Consider the following 12727-nt stretch of genomic DNA (forward strand, 5'->3'; position numbering starts at 1 on the left):
TAAGATGACCAAGTCTAAAAGATCTACCTACAATAAAAATGCAGAACAATATTCTATCTTTGTTGTCAGGAGGTGTAGTTGGTAGTGGTGAGATAGAACGCGGGGACCCAGATGAAGATGATAATTATGAATTTAATGAAGGTTGCAGCTCAAACAGTCAAAACAAGCAGGCAGCACAGTGAGCGGAAAATAAAGCTAACACTGGTAGCAAAAGACCGAGCAACAGAGCCAATAACTTGTTCTGATTATTTCGTGATAACGAAATAATCAGAAACTCAGGACTAACAGTTCTACTGAGAAGCTGAACTGAAGGCTACGTACGAAGAACAGACAAGATATGCCGAAGATCCAACAAAGACACAGACAACATGTGGACTTAAATACACAGGGAGGGTAATCAAGGAATGAGACACACCTGGGATGCAATCAACAGGGAACGGGCAGAGACTCAGGACAGAAACTGAACACAGAAAACCCCTAAAAACAAATACACAGACTGATAATGACACTTTTTCTTTTCTTCCGTTTTACGATAAAGTATTTTTAATTAAATATGAATTTCATCTACAATACATATTGGTGAGTCTTGCATAACTGCATGAACCACATTACACAATACAACTCTGTACATTGTTTGTCCATACCTTACTCTGATGACCTGCACTGAATGGCATCAGCCAAGGCTGCATAGTCCAGACAGTAGCTGCTGATAGCCAGCTTCAAACACGCTTCAGGTGAGCATCAGTCATCGAAGAACGGTATTTGGACTTAATAATCTTCATGTGGGAAAAGGCTGATTCGCATAAATAGGTGGAACCGAATAATGCAGTCAGGGATGTAGCACATTTCTTCATGTTGGGGTATTTTCCCTCTGTTAGCAAATTCCAGAACTGACCATGGGGCCTGGATTTCAGCTCAATGTCAGCTTGTAGAGTCAACATTTCATTCTCCACACCAGATGAGCTCAGGTGAAACATTGTTGCAATTTTTGATGCAAGTGAATCCACCTCAGCATCTTCCCAAAAAGGGTAGCACATGAATGTAGCAACTGGCTCCAATAAAGCAAAGTCTTGAAAGCATCTGTCAAACTCTGACAGACAGTTCTCAATCTGCTCTGTGTACCGTGCGCTGTCAAGTTGCTCATGTGTCTTCCCCTGCATCTCCAGCTCCGATGCAACATTCTGGAAGTTTGTCAAACCATGGCGCTGCAACTTTGAGGGCAGATGTTGCATCTTTCGTTTGAAAGCATTAACTGAGCTGATCATATTGATCACAGTTTTGTCTTTTCCCTGCAGCTGTATGTTAAGGTCATTCAACATGTTGGTCAGATCGGTTAAAAAAGCCAAGTCTAGCAGCCACTGGTCATCATTTAATTGTCTGTACTCTGCATGTTTGGCTACAAGTAAAAACTCCTTAATCTCTGGACAGAGCTCTCGAAATCTTTCCAGGAATTTCCCTCGACTGAGCCATCTCACGTCAGTGTGTAACAACAACTCAAAGTGGTCACAGTCACCATTCTCCAGATGTGCACGGAACAGTCGTCTTTGAAGAGGTCTGGCGCGAATAGAACAGGCGATCTTCGTTGCCACATCCATTATCTCTTTCAAGTTGAGCATTTTAGCGCATAACGCTTGTTGGTGTATTATGCAGTGGTAACTGAGGAAGTCCGGGAAAGCATCATCCTCCCTGCACTTAGCAATGAATCCATTAGAGCGGCCAACCATCGCAGGTGCTCCGTCCGTGGTGATGGACATGAGTTTGAACACCGGGAGCTGGGTTTTCTCAATAAAGTTTTTGAAAGACTGGAAAATGTCCTCACCCCGTGTGCGTTCTTTCATGGGCAGTACAGTCAACAGCTCTTCTCTTGCATTCATGTCCGTAAACACCATTCGAATAAAAATGCCCAACTGGGCTGTGTCACTCACATCTGTTGACTCATCTAATTGCAGCGAGAAACACTCGCAGTCCACGATATCCTTCCACAGTTTCTGAGTCAAATCCTCGGCGATGGCTTCACAGCGCTGTCTAACTGTATGCCTCGATAGCTGGAGAGCTTTGATTGCAGATGATATTTCCGATTTGTTTTTAAAGTCTCGGAACAAGGAATCAGCAGCTTCAACAAATGCCTCTTTTATCATTTCTCCGTCTTGGAAAGACTTCTTGTGCTTAACAATCAAGTGACTCACCCGAAATGATGCTTCTGTGGCTGCCTTCGCTTTTGTGGTCAGATGTGCGAAAAATGACTGCTGTCCGGACAACTGGGATTTAAGTTCTTTCACCTTTCTCCTTATCAGCTCGCTTTTCGGAGGAAAGTCAATGTCGTAGATTTTATGAAGAGTCCAAAAATGTCGCTCTACATTTCCCTTCTTTTGAATAGAAATGGCACAACGATAAATGAGACAAACACATTTAGAATATGACATAGTGAAAAAAAAATCCTCCTCCCATTCAGCATGGAAGTGGTAGGTTGTAGCCTACTTGGACCAGCTATGGCACTCATTTTCATACCTTAAATTCTTAATTCTTAAATTTAGTTTAAATAAATCATTAGCGGCTAGCTATGCAACACCGTAACTACTTTTTCTTCGTCTAATTATTGGCACGGTATTACGCGCATGCGTAAGGTGGTGATGAAGGTTGACCAGAGGTCAGATTGGCTGCCCTGCCACGATCTACCCACTTTCCCTTTGCGATCGATCAGTCGATCGCGATCAACGTAATGAGCACCCCTGCACTAAAGGGTCATAATAAAAACAGTATTTATTTTTTTATGTTTCACCCAAATGTTGAAACAAAGTTCTTTGACATAGCTTTATGTTTTTAAACTAATCCTTCTCACTTTCTTGCTATTTGGATTACGAAGATTCAGGAACTTTGATTGTTGTTCCCTTTTTTCCCCCTAAAAACCAGTTTAAACAGATTAAAACCATGACTGAACATATTGTCATACAGAATTACTTTATGGACGTAGCAGTGTGTAAATCTACACTGTCTTCTCAGCTTCTATCAATTTTTCTCCAGAATATTTTGTTGGTGACGTTTCACTACTAATAATAAAGTTTAGTTCTTTCTTCATGAACTGTCAGAGTGATTATGTGTTCACTTAGATCACATGTATTCAGTCAAACCTGAAACGTGGAAAGTTTTAAGACTTAAAGTGGTATAAGTCAGTATAGTAATAGCTTGATGGTTTAAATATTATTTGCATGCGACTGTATTTCATTTGTCTGTCTGAGAGAAGTGGTCAGATGTACGTCATGTCATGTTGCAGACAAAAAGTTGTGAAAAACTATGAAAAAGAAGCAGAAAAGGGAAGTTGGTTGTCTGGTTTTGCTACATCCTCTTTGTGACGACCACTCTCTAGTTGAAGTTTCTTGATCATATTGACCGCAATTCTAGGTTCTTATAAAACACGTTTTTAAAACATAAACATCTCTAATTACATTATTGATGAATAAATATGCTGGTAGTACATTGTCATGACACCTTTGTTAAACGTCGTGCTTTGCGGGATTGTGTCATGTTGATGAAACAGGAAAATAACAACTTCTCTTCTTCTCAAAGAGCAATAGGAGAACACTGATAACTTAGCATACACTCTAAAAAGAAAATAGTTGAACCATCTTAATTGAATTGCTTCTGTAGCAATAATAAAGTTTATCCAACTGAATTTAGTAAATTTATCCAACTTAATTTATTAAGTTTAACCAATTCAATATATTATAATCATCCAACTCAATTTAATTTATTTTTAACACATTTATTAAGTACATTTTAGATAACAGATTTAATTCAGTCTTAATCAAATAATTTAGTTTGCTTCAAAAATGGTAAATAAACCTATATAGCGCTTTTCCAGTCATTATGACCACTGAAAGCACTTTACACTAGAGTCACATTCGCACATTTATTTAAAGCACAGATCAGTTGGCAACTTGGGCTTAAGGGGCAGCTTGACATGTGGCAGGAGGAAGCTGGAATTGAACCTACAACCTTCCGATCACAAAACAACTACTCTATCCACAGAGAGATAGCTTATCAGGGACAGAACTTTGATTGTCGTTTCCTTTCTTTCCCTAAAAGTTTGAGTCATGGTGTCAGATGTGGGATACAAATATGGTATTGAACATAACTATTTCAAGTAAAGTCAAAATAAAAAAGGTATTTTAAGAAAAAGATTTGTGTATTTCGAGGACATTGTAAAAAGAGTATTAAAATTTAGTTTGGAACTACTTAAAAGTTTGAGTTGACTTTCTGTAGAATTAAGTCAAAGAGAATTTAAATGTTTATTAGAAGAAAATAAATGATTTGAGTAAGAGTGACTTAAATTTATCATGTTAAACCCCCCTATTAATTAAGATATAAAAACTTGGCAAATTGAGTTGGAAGGACTTAGTGAATTGAGTTTTCTGATCATAATAAATTGAGTTGATCAGATGTAGGATACAAAACTGACATTGAACTAAATTGTTTTAAGTAAAGTCAAAGTGAAAAGTGCCTTTAGGTTAAAGATTTGTAAGTTTTGAGTTAAATAAACACAATAAGTTGTCATAGCAAAAGCAAAATAATTAAGTGAAATGAATGTAAATAATTTCAGGTTTGGTGTCAGCAGGTAGTTTGGTGAAGCTGAGCACCTATTATAACACAAGTCATACCAATTCAAAGTGTGTGGAAAAGTTAAAGTTAGTGAACATAGCGTGAGTCGAAGGCTTTCTTTAAATCTAAAAATATAGCATTACATTGTGGGGAATGTTGTGGCACTCTGCAATCCAGTGCTGCAACATCTGGATTCCATCTACTTGATCTTCAGACAAGTCGATCATATCGATTCTGAATGAAAGTGGTTTGAAAATGGACCCTTGAGAATCTGCAACACTTAATAATGTTTAAAATTATAAAATGACGCAAACTAGCATTTGTCTGCCAGCTAACATCAGGACCACCGTAGCCCAGTATCAGACAATTCCACCAGTTTTTAATTAATATGAGCAATTATTATTGACTGGAAAAGCATTCTGACCCTAAAGACCAGCAATAATAATAATGACAGAAGCGTGAGCTAATGCAAAGCTATATATTTCTACATCTGATTACTCACAATTAGCATAGCACATATTGGTTTCACGTGAACTGAGGCCTGTTGAGTAAAATATTCTGAGAAAAAGAGGAGCATTTGAAATAAACGGAGGAAGTTGGTTTATTTGGTTCGGCAAGATCCTCATTTGATTTCTAAATCTTGCTAAATGAGGCAGTATGTCATTTAGTTTCCATGGTTATCGTCGTTGTCACCAACAGTCTGGACACCTGGGATCTGTGGAAACTGTCGTTTTATTTAATGAAGTAAAACTTTGTTTGCATAGCACCTTTCAATGTATCAAAATCAGACTGTGCTTCACAACAAACTAATGGAAAAACCCTATAGCCTGGAAATACGTTAAACAATAATGCAAAACAGAAGCCAGTGTAGATGCATCGAGAATGTGAAAAGTCAAAACTGTGTAGTCAGAATCCCAGCATCAGCATTCTGAACAACTTGCAGCCTTTGTTGGCAGTCCAGAGACGTGTACAGTGTCCTGAACCAAACCATCCATAATGAAATTATTTCCAGCTCAAATTGGGAGACAATTGATCTTATTTTGGCAAAATTTCTCAGATTATTGAAAAAAATAAAATAAACCAGAAACCTGACATATTCATGTAAACTAAGACAAGGCACAAGATATGGAAATGTTCCCAACAGAGGAATTCACCAAAATACCAAAAGGTCTGACTGTCTGACTTTATTTTTGGACATGTAATTTTCATGTGTAAAGCTATATATATATATAAAACTATTAATCTTAGAAACCAGCTCTGCACATTGCACATTGTTTGAGCAGACAGTTTAAGGAATAACTGTGAACGTCTTGACGTTAAACACTTTGAAGAGCAGAAGACATTCTAACATCCTGTTTCAAAAAAGGAGGAAGGAAAAATGCAACTGTGTTTTTTTTTTTACATAACTGCAGAGTTTTAACAGACTGGATGGCTTTATGATCTGCTGCTGATTGAGTGAAACTCAAGATTTTTTAGATATCACTGAAGACTTTTAAATTTACTGGCAATTTGGTAAGAAAATGTTACTGAGATTTTTCTTAAATTTTATAACTTTGAAAATGTTTTAATATTCTGTAGTTACAAAAGTTCCACTTGAAAATGTTTTGATTTATGATTTAAATAGTTTTCAAAGTCCAGCTTCTCTGATATTCTAGTATAATTAAGTTTGATTTCTTCATTTAAAATGACATTTATAATTTTCCACACAAATATGCAACCTAAGTAACAGTTTTGTTTGACTGACTTGTTTCCCTATTGTTTTAGGTCTGAGAGATGAGGGACGACTATCTGTCTGAGAACATGTTAACAGTCATCATGTTACTGAGTGTCTTTTCTTGTCGAGGTGAGATGTTTGTTCACTTCCTTTCATTTTGAGAATGTGAGACATCGCATGAATCATTTTAGTCTAAAGCTTTTTTTTCCAGATATTGCTTAAATGATCTATAAGTAACATGATGCAACTGAATTGGAGTTTGTTGATCCTGAACTTTGTCCGCCGATATTCTGCCCCCATATTATGTTCATCTATAGTCTGTTTTTACAGGTGTCTTTGCTGGACGTTGTGGTGGTCATACACCTGACATTCTCATTACAACACCAAATCCCCTTGAAGCACTGAGTGGATCGTGCTTGCAAGTACCATGTAGCTTCACAATTAAAGATGGAGAAAACGATTTTAACAGAGGAGGAGAACAAGCCTCTGCAGCATGGATTCCAAGTAATATGGATATTTTTGACATCAGTCAGGGAGTTAATAACCATGACATAAATATTACTGGAGACATCAAACAGAAAAACTGCACCACTGTGTTTTCTGATATTAAGACAACACAACAAACCGAATATTTCCTCAGAATAGAGAGAGGTAGATACAGGGGAACAGCTTGTTCTACTCCTCTTCAGATTACAGTTCAAGGTAAGACTTTTACTCTACACACCTTCACAGAGTTATAGAAATAAATTGGTCCCGACTTTGATTTAATTAACCTTAATTTTACCTGTTTATGTTTATATCTTAGGTTAATTGTATATTCTATAATACAGTTTAGTTTATGGTCCAATATCATTAAGTCCTAAGTTCTGAAGGAAGGGGACACGTGTTTAGTTTTGTTCATAAAAAAGAAACAAAGATTTCTGAAGTATGACCTTGAAACATTTTTGCAACGTCAAACATTTATGTTTGACCTTGAAACATTTTTGTTCTATATATATATATATATATATATATATATATATATATATATATATATATATATATATATATATATATATATATATATATATATATTGAAATCTTACTTGTATTTTAGAATAATGCCAGACAAGATAAACACAGTGCGTTAGGGCACAGTTATTTCCTGACACAAAGCATGATGTGATATATATTGTTGGAGTCCTAAATATGTACTAAATGCATGCTCTGTAAACAGTTAAAAGTGTAAGAGAAAATTGGAAAATCATTCCAGACTATTTAAAATTTTTTTACTGTTTATGTGAATCCCCAGATTCTCCTCTGACTCCCAGCATTAATGTTCCCTCTGACCTGAAGGAGCATCAGTCTGTCACTGTAACCTGCTCAGCTTTCACTCCCTGTCCAAACTCACCTCCTGAACTCACCTGGAATCTCCAACAAGACTCTCTCAGACAAACAGAGAAAAACACAGATGGAACCTTTACAACTAAAATCCAGGAGAACATCACTCTGTCAGACACACATGATGGATACAACATCCGATGTTCTGCCAGATATCCTGTGATTGGAGGAAACAAGACAGCAGAGACTGAAGTGACTCTCAGTGTTTCATGTAAGTGATTCTATCAGCAGGTCATGGTTCAGCTGTTTCTGATCAATAAAGTTCATGTGTCTCATTTTCCTCAGATGCTCCTAGAAACACCTCAGCATCCATCAGTCCATCAGGTTTGGTGTCAGCAGGTAGCTGGGTGGAGCTGAGCTGCTCCAGCAGAGCCAAACCTCCACCCAGATTCACCTGGTTCAGGAAAAGCACAGAGGGAGACATTAATGTATCTATGGAGCAGGTTTACATCATCAATGCTACTGAGGGAGGAGAGTTTTACTGTGTTGCTACAAACCATCTGGGTCAAAACAGATCACCTGTGATCCTAGTTACCAATAAAGGTAATTCACAACTGGTATTAAAAGATATTCAACAGGAAACATTTATTACATTTCTTTAAAATTCTCTGCAACAAATCTCCATATAATTTGTACATCCTCTTTTATAATATTTTATAAATTTTCTTTCCTTGGACTCACCCCGTTTTTCTTTCATTGCAGCAGGGAACGTTTCGTTTTGGACTGCACTACTTGCATCAATCAGTGCCATTTTGCTCATCTGCCTGGTGATCTGTGTTTGGTGAGTGTCATCAATTGATGTGTTTTAGATGAAAGCATGATTAACATGTTTAAGTTTTGTCAGTGTTAGAATTAGTCATTATCTGTTTCATGCAGAATGTATCCTTGATCAAATTTGAGGATTTTGTCATTGTGTATTATCACTAAATATAGAGTTTGAGTTGGAGAACAGGGATATGCACTAAATGCTAATTATATCTTGTCACATTTGAGGATGTAAAAATCCCACATTTTTGAGAGAATAGAAGACACTGAAATAATGCAATCAACCCTGAAGCCTTTGCAAAATTCAAGCTTGTTTCTGCATCAGGTGACTCTTCCTTTATAGCAAATAAATTAATATGAGCAAGGTGGATGTTACAGGGAAAAATATTTCTGTTGTTTTCTTTACGTGGCATTGTAGAGAGGTGCAAATTGTTGTTTTTTAATTTTTTTCCCTTTTTTGTGTACAAGTGAGACTTGATCTCTGTAAAAGAAAAACTAGTTGTCCAGACCTTTCTTTCTTTTGGTGATTTTATATATTCATTAATCCTCTAATATTTGCCTCAAATCAGTTTGTGTCTTTTCATCAGTGGTGGAGAAAGTACTCAAAAAAATCTACTTAAGTAAAAGTACAAATACACAGACAAAAATGTACTTAAGTAAAAGTAAAACTACCACATTAACATTTGTACTTAAGTAAAAGTAAAAAAGTACTGGCTTTTAAAAATACTTAAGTATTAAAAGTAAAAGTATTTGCTGAACCTAATCGCTAATATTATTAAGTGTACCGATTGTATTTAATTTTAATACATTAGAAATGTGCCATTTTAATGAACAAGGCCACAGATAAAGCATGTTTTTATTGTGTTTACTATGTAACATAGTTTAGACTTAGATATGTGATTATATGCATCATAATTTCAGGGATGGAAACATCTTGTCTCCTGTCCTAACATAACATGAACTTCACTTTTTTGCCACTAGTGGCATTTATTTTTAAAGAAATCCAACAGAAAGGGGATGGAAAGAAGGAGGGTGGGAGAGGACAGGCAACCAAGGAGCCACGTAGCAAAGCTGTAGTCAAGACCACCTACCTCAAGACCAGCACCCCGCGCTACATGGCACAAATTTTTTTTTTACTTTTACCTATCAAAATTGCTTCTCAAATTGATCTGAAAGATCCACATTGCCTTAAAAAAACTAGATATTAAATACTTAGAGCTTAAATGAATTTAATCAGTAAAGATCCGTCCAGAAGAATCGGATCGTTCCTGAATGTCATATCAATGCAGATTTTGGTCACAGCGTTGTCCCATATTTGCGACACCTCAGTCAACACCTCCACACAATAATTCAGGGCATGAGTGACAACTTTTTTCATGGCAGATGCAACATGTGTCTCAATACAACTAGCTAACACGGAGCTTACCTTTCTTTAAGCTTTCCTTCCAAGTGACAAAAGTTGGACTAAGTCCCCACCATCTGTGAAGCGAAGCGCTGCTGATTTTACATGTCGCCATATCTTATGATTTATGCAGCGCTATTATATAACAGACGATTAAACAGACATCTCCTCCCGCTCAGAGGAAACCACTGCGCATGTCTGGAGCTCCGCGTGCGAGTAAAGGTGGAGCCGATGGGTGACAACAGACACTAAGTCACGTTATTGCTCGGATTTTACGGCGCCACGTGGCTTAAGTCCCTGAACTTCACATTTTAACGGAAAAAAACCACAATGCGACTTAGATGTAACGAGTAACGCGACACTTTTGTAGAAATGTAGTGAAGTAGAAAGTACAGATACTTACTGTAAAATGTAGTGGAGTAAAAGTAGAAAGTATCCATTATTAAATCTACTTAAGTAAAGTACAGATACACGAAAATTGTACTTAAGTACAGTAACGAAGTACTTGTACTTCGTCACTTCCCACCACTGCTTTTCATGTCTCCTAAAATACATCATAAAGATGCTCACAGATCTCTAATGTCTTCTAGGTGGTTTAAGTTCAAACATCCATCTGCACAACAGACTCTGGTGAGTAAATGTTCAACTTTTATGTACTGAACTACAGTGAGTTGTATCTGTTATGTTAGCGGCTGCATCTGTGTGAAACATGTATGTCATTTTCCCCTCAGACTCAAACAGAGATGGAGGTTCAAACACCAGACAAGAAGCCAGATGAAGAAATCCACTATGGTGAAGTGAACGTCCTCCCGAGGAAACCTGCAGCCTCCACCGTCTCAGTGGAGGACAGAGGACAGCAGGAGACGGTGTACGCTTCGGTCAAAGTGTCTGCTGATCGTTCAGAGGATCTCTACGCTCAACTGAAGGAGAACTAACTTATATTGTTGGAGCAAAATATATATATATATATATAATGACTCAATTTAAAAGACAATCATCTTCATGCTCCATTTCACTTGTTTTGTTTTCCCTTCTAAAATGATCCTGGTCCTTTTTCCAGGCTTCTCGTCGTTACATACCCTGCTAAGTTCTTTGCATTTCACACCGTGTTAGATAGTAGTGGAAGATGTTTTCATGTTCCATTTTTCAACACAAAAGCTGCAAGACTAAAAACCTTTTTAAATCATGTAAAAACACTGACAATATTTCAACTTTGTCCAACTCAGTCTGTCATGTTCAACATCTGTTTTCATCAAGCGTCTGCATTTTATTGAAGACCCTGGGATTTGGTCATTCTCTGTGGCGCAGTCATCGTCTTTGAGTGGTGAGAGTCAATTTTCTGATGAGTTGATACTTTGCTGTTGCTCACCTGTTGTATTGATTATTCACTAATATTAATCTTGTCTCATTTATTTTCAGCTGGTTTAGATTCCCCGAGAAGCTGACGAAGGTAAACCAACTAAGCTCATTGTGAAGTTAAGCCTTAAAATATTCAGACTCTTGGCAGATTTGCGTTGTGATGAGGCTCGTTTGCCAAATTAAAAGTACTTTTTGAAAATACCAACCTTGAAGCACGTTTTAGACATGTCTCCTAAAAATCAAGTTTTAAAGCAGATTTTTAGTGGTACGTGATATTCCAATGTTCTTTGGGTTTCTTATTAGCCAGACGTTGGAAGTCATGATTAACAGGAAGAAAAGACTTGGAAATATTGATTGATGAATGATTAATTTGTATGACGCAGAGAATGGAATCACTGAAATAAAGGAACTTTTCAATCATTTTTCTATTTAACTGAGATGGACCCATATTCCTCCATAAGTCGTCACAATGGAAGTTGTTTTTCTTTCCAAAACAATGTATTTTCAGTATTTTTGAGTTTTTAATCACTATCTAGATTCACCATGGAAAAGTTGAAGTAAAATGTTTATCTTCCACACCTATTAAAAATAAGTAGTACTTTCCATGAAGAACAATATTTTTTCTTTTTTGTTTGTCTGCAGGTCACTGAAGAAGCAGATTATGACGACAGAGTAACACAATACACAAAATCACAAGGCAACAATAAAGATGTTAATTTACTCTCAGAAGGAGGATTTATATATTTCTTCATTCTTTTTTCTGTTTCTGCATGTGTTGTTGTTTATAGTAATTTGTAATGTTTTGTTTAGCTAAACCATTCAAGCCACTAAAGGTTGTTCAGAAGAAGTTGAATAAAATGTCTGCAAGGCTGTAAATGTTGCTTTTTCTGCATGAAAAAGAGAAGAAACGTAAAGTATGCCAAATAAAATGCAAATATTTTTGGATTCACATTTCATTGTTCAATGTTGACACATACAACTGAGGTTTAAAAGAAACAGTTGTAGCAATCATACCAATGTTCTTTGGACATTGGTATGATTGTCCAAAGACAATCATACAAACTTTGCATTAAATGTGAAGTTTGCATTAACTTCACATTTAATGCAAATGTGAAGTTAAATATAAAATGGAGTCAATAACCCCTGGAGCAAAATTTATATGAGAAACTTTACAGAACCTAAGATAAGAATACATAAACTCCTGGGAAAATACTGGAATGATATTTTTAGTACCTCAATGCGATTAGCTGTCACTCATAAACTGTCTATAAAATAATGTCATGTTAAAGATGATGCAGATGTAAAGTGACAGTTTCAATCATAACCAGAACATTTCATCATCGCATACAAGAGAAAATTTTTAAGAGTTATTGGGTCGTTTAGGGAGAGTTTACATTTCAATTTAGGTCGTAAATTCATGTACGGTTCTGGTACTTGTGCATAACAGATTATGAATTTGCAAATTTAGCAGTGTGCCGGGGTTTTAGTTGCTATTCCTTGTAACATGTGTA

General features: G+C 36.5%; 1 protein-coding gene across 1 annotated transcript; it reads left to right on the forward strand.

The window, feature by feature from the left end:
* Positions 1-5890: 5890 nt before the first annotated feature.
* LOC103482501 (B-cell receptor CD22-like) lies at positions 5891-12161 on the forward strand. Its single transcript, XM_081601602.1, has 10 exons — positions 5891-6108; positions 6361-6439; positions 6641-7012; positions 7602-7901; positions 7976-8233; positions 8393-8471; positions 10448-10487; positions 10589-11181; positions 11277-11307; positions 11859-12161. The coding sequence occupies exons 2-8, from the start codon at positions 6370-6372 to the stop codon at positions 10790-10792; spliced, it is 1323 nt and encodes a 440-aa protein (XP_081457728.1). The 5' UTR covers positions 5891-6108; positions 6361-6369; the 3' UTR covers positions 10793-11181; positions 11277-11307; positions 11859-12161.
* Positions 12162-12727: the final 566 nt, after the last annotated feature.

This window comes from Poecilia reticulata, chromosome 20 (assembly GCF_904066995.2).
Source record: "Poecilia reticulata chromosome 20, P_reticulata-male-v2, whole genome shotgun sequence".
In the NCBI taxonomy this organism is placed as follows: Eukaryota; Metazoa; Chordata; class Actinopteri; order Cyprinodontiformes; family Poeciliidae; genus Poecilia; species Poecilia reticulata.

Excerpts from the sequence above, each read along its gene's own strand:
- LOC103482501 (XM_081601602.1), top strand. The coding sequence starts at position 6,370 with ATGAGGGACGACTATCTGTCTGAGAACATGTTAACAGTCATCATGTTA. Across the intron at positions 6,440-6,640 it reads GAGTGTCTTTTCTTGTCGAG|GTGTCTTTGCTGGACGTTGT; the intron begins GTGAGATGTTTG and ends CTGTTTTTACAG. Across the intron at positions 8,472-10,447 it reads TGCCTGGTGATCTGTGTTTG|GTGGTTTAAGTTCAAACATC; the intron begins GTGAGTGTCATC and ends AATGTCTTCTAG.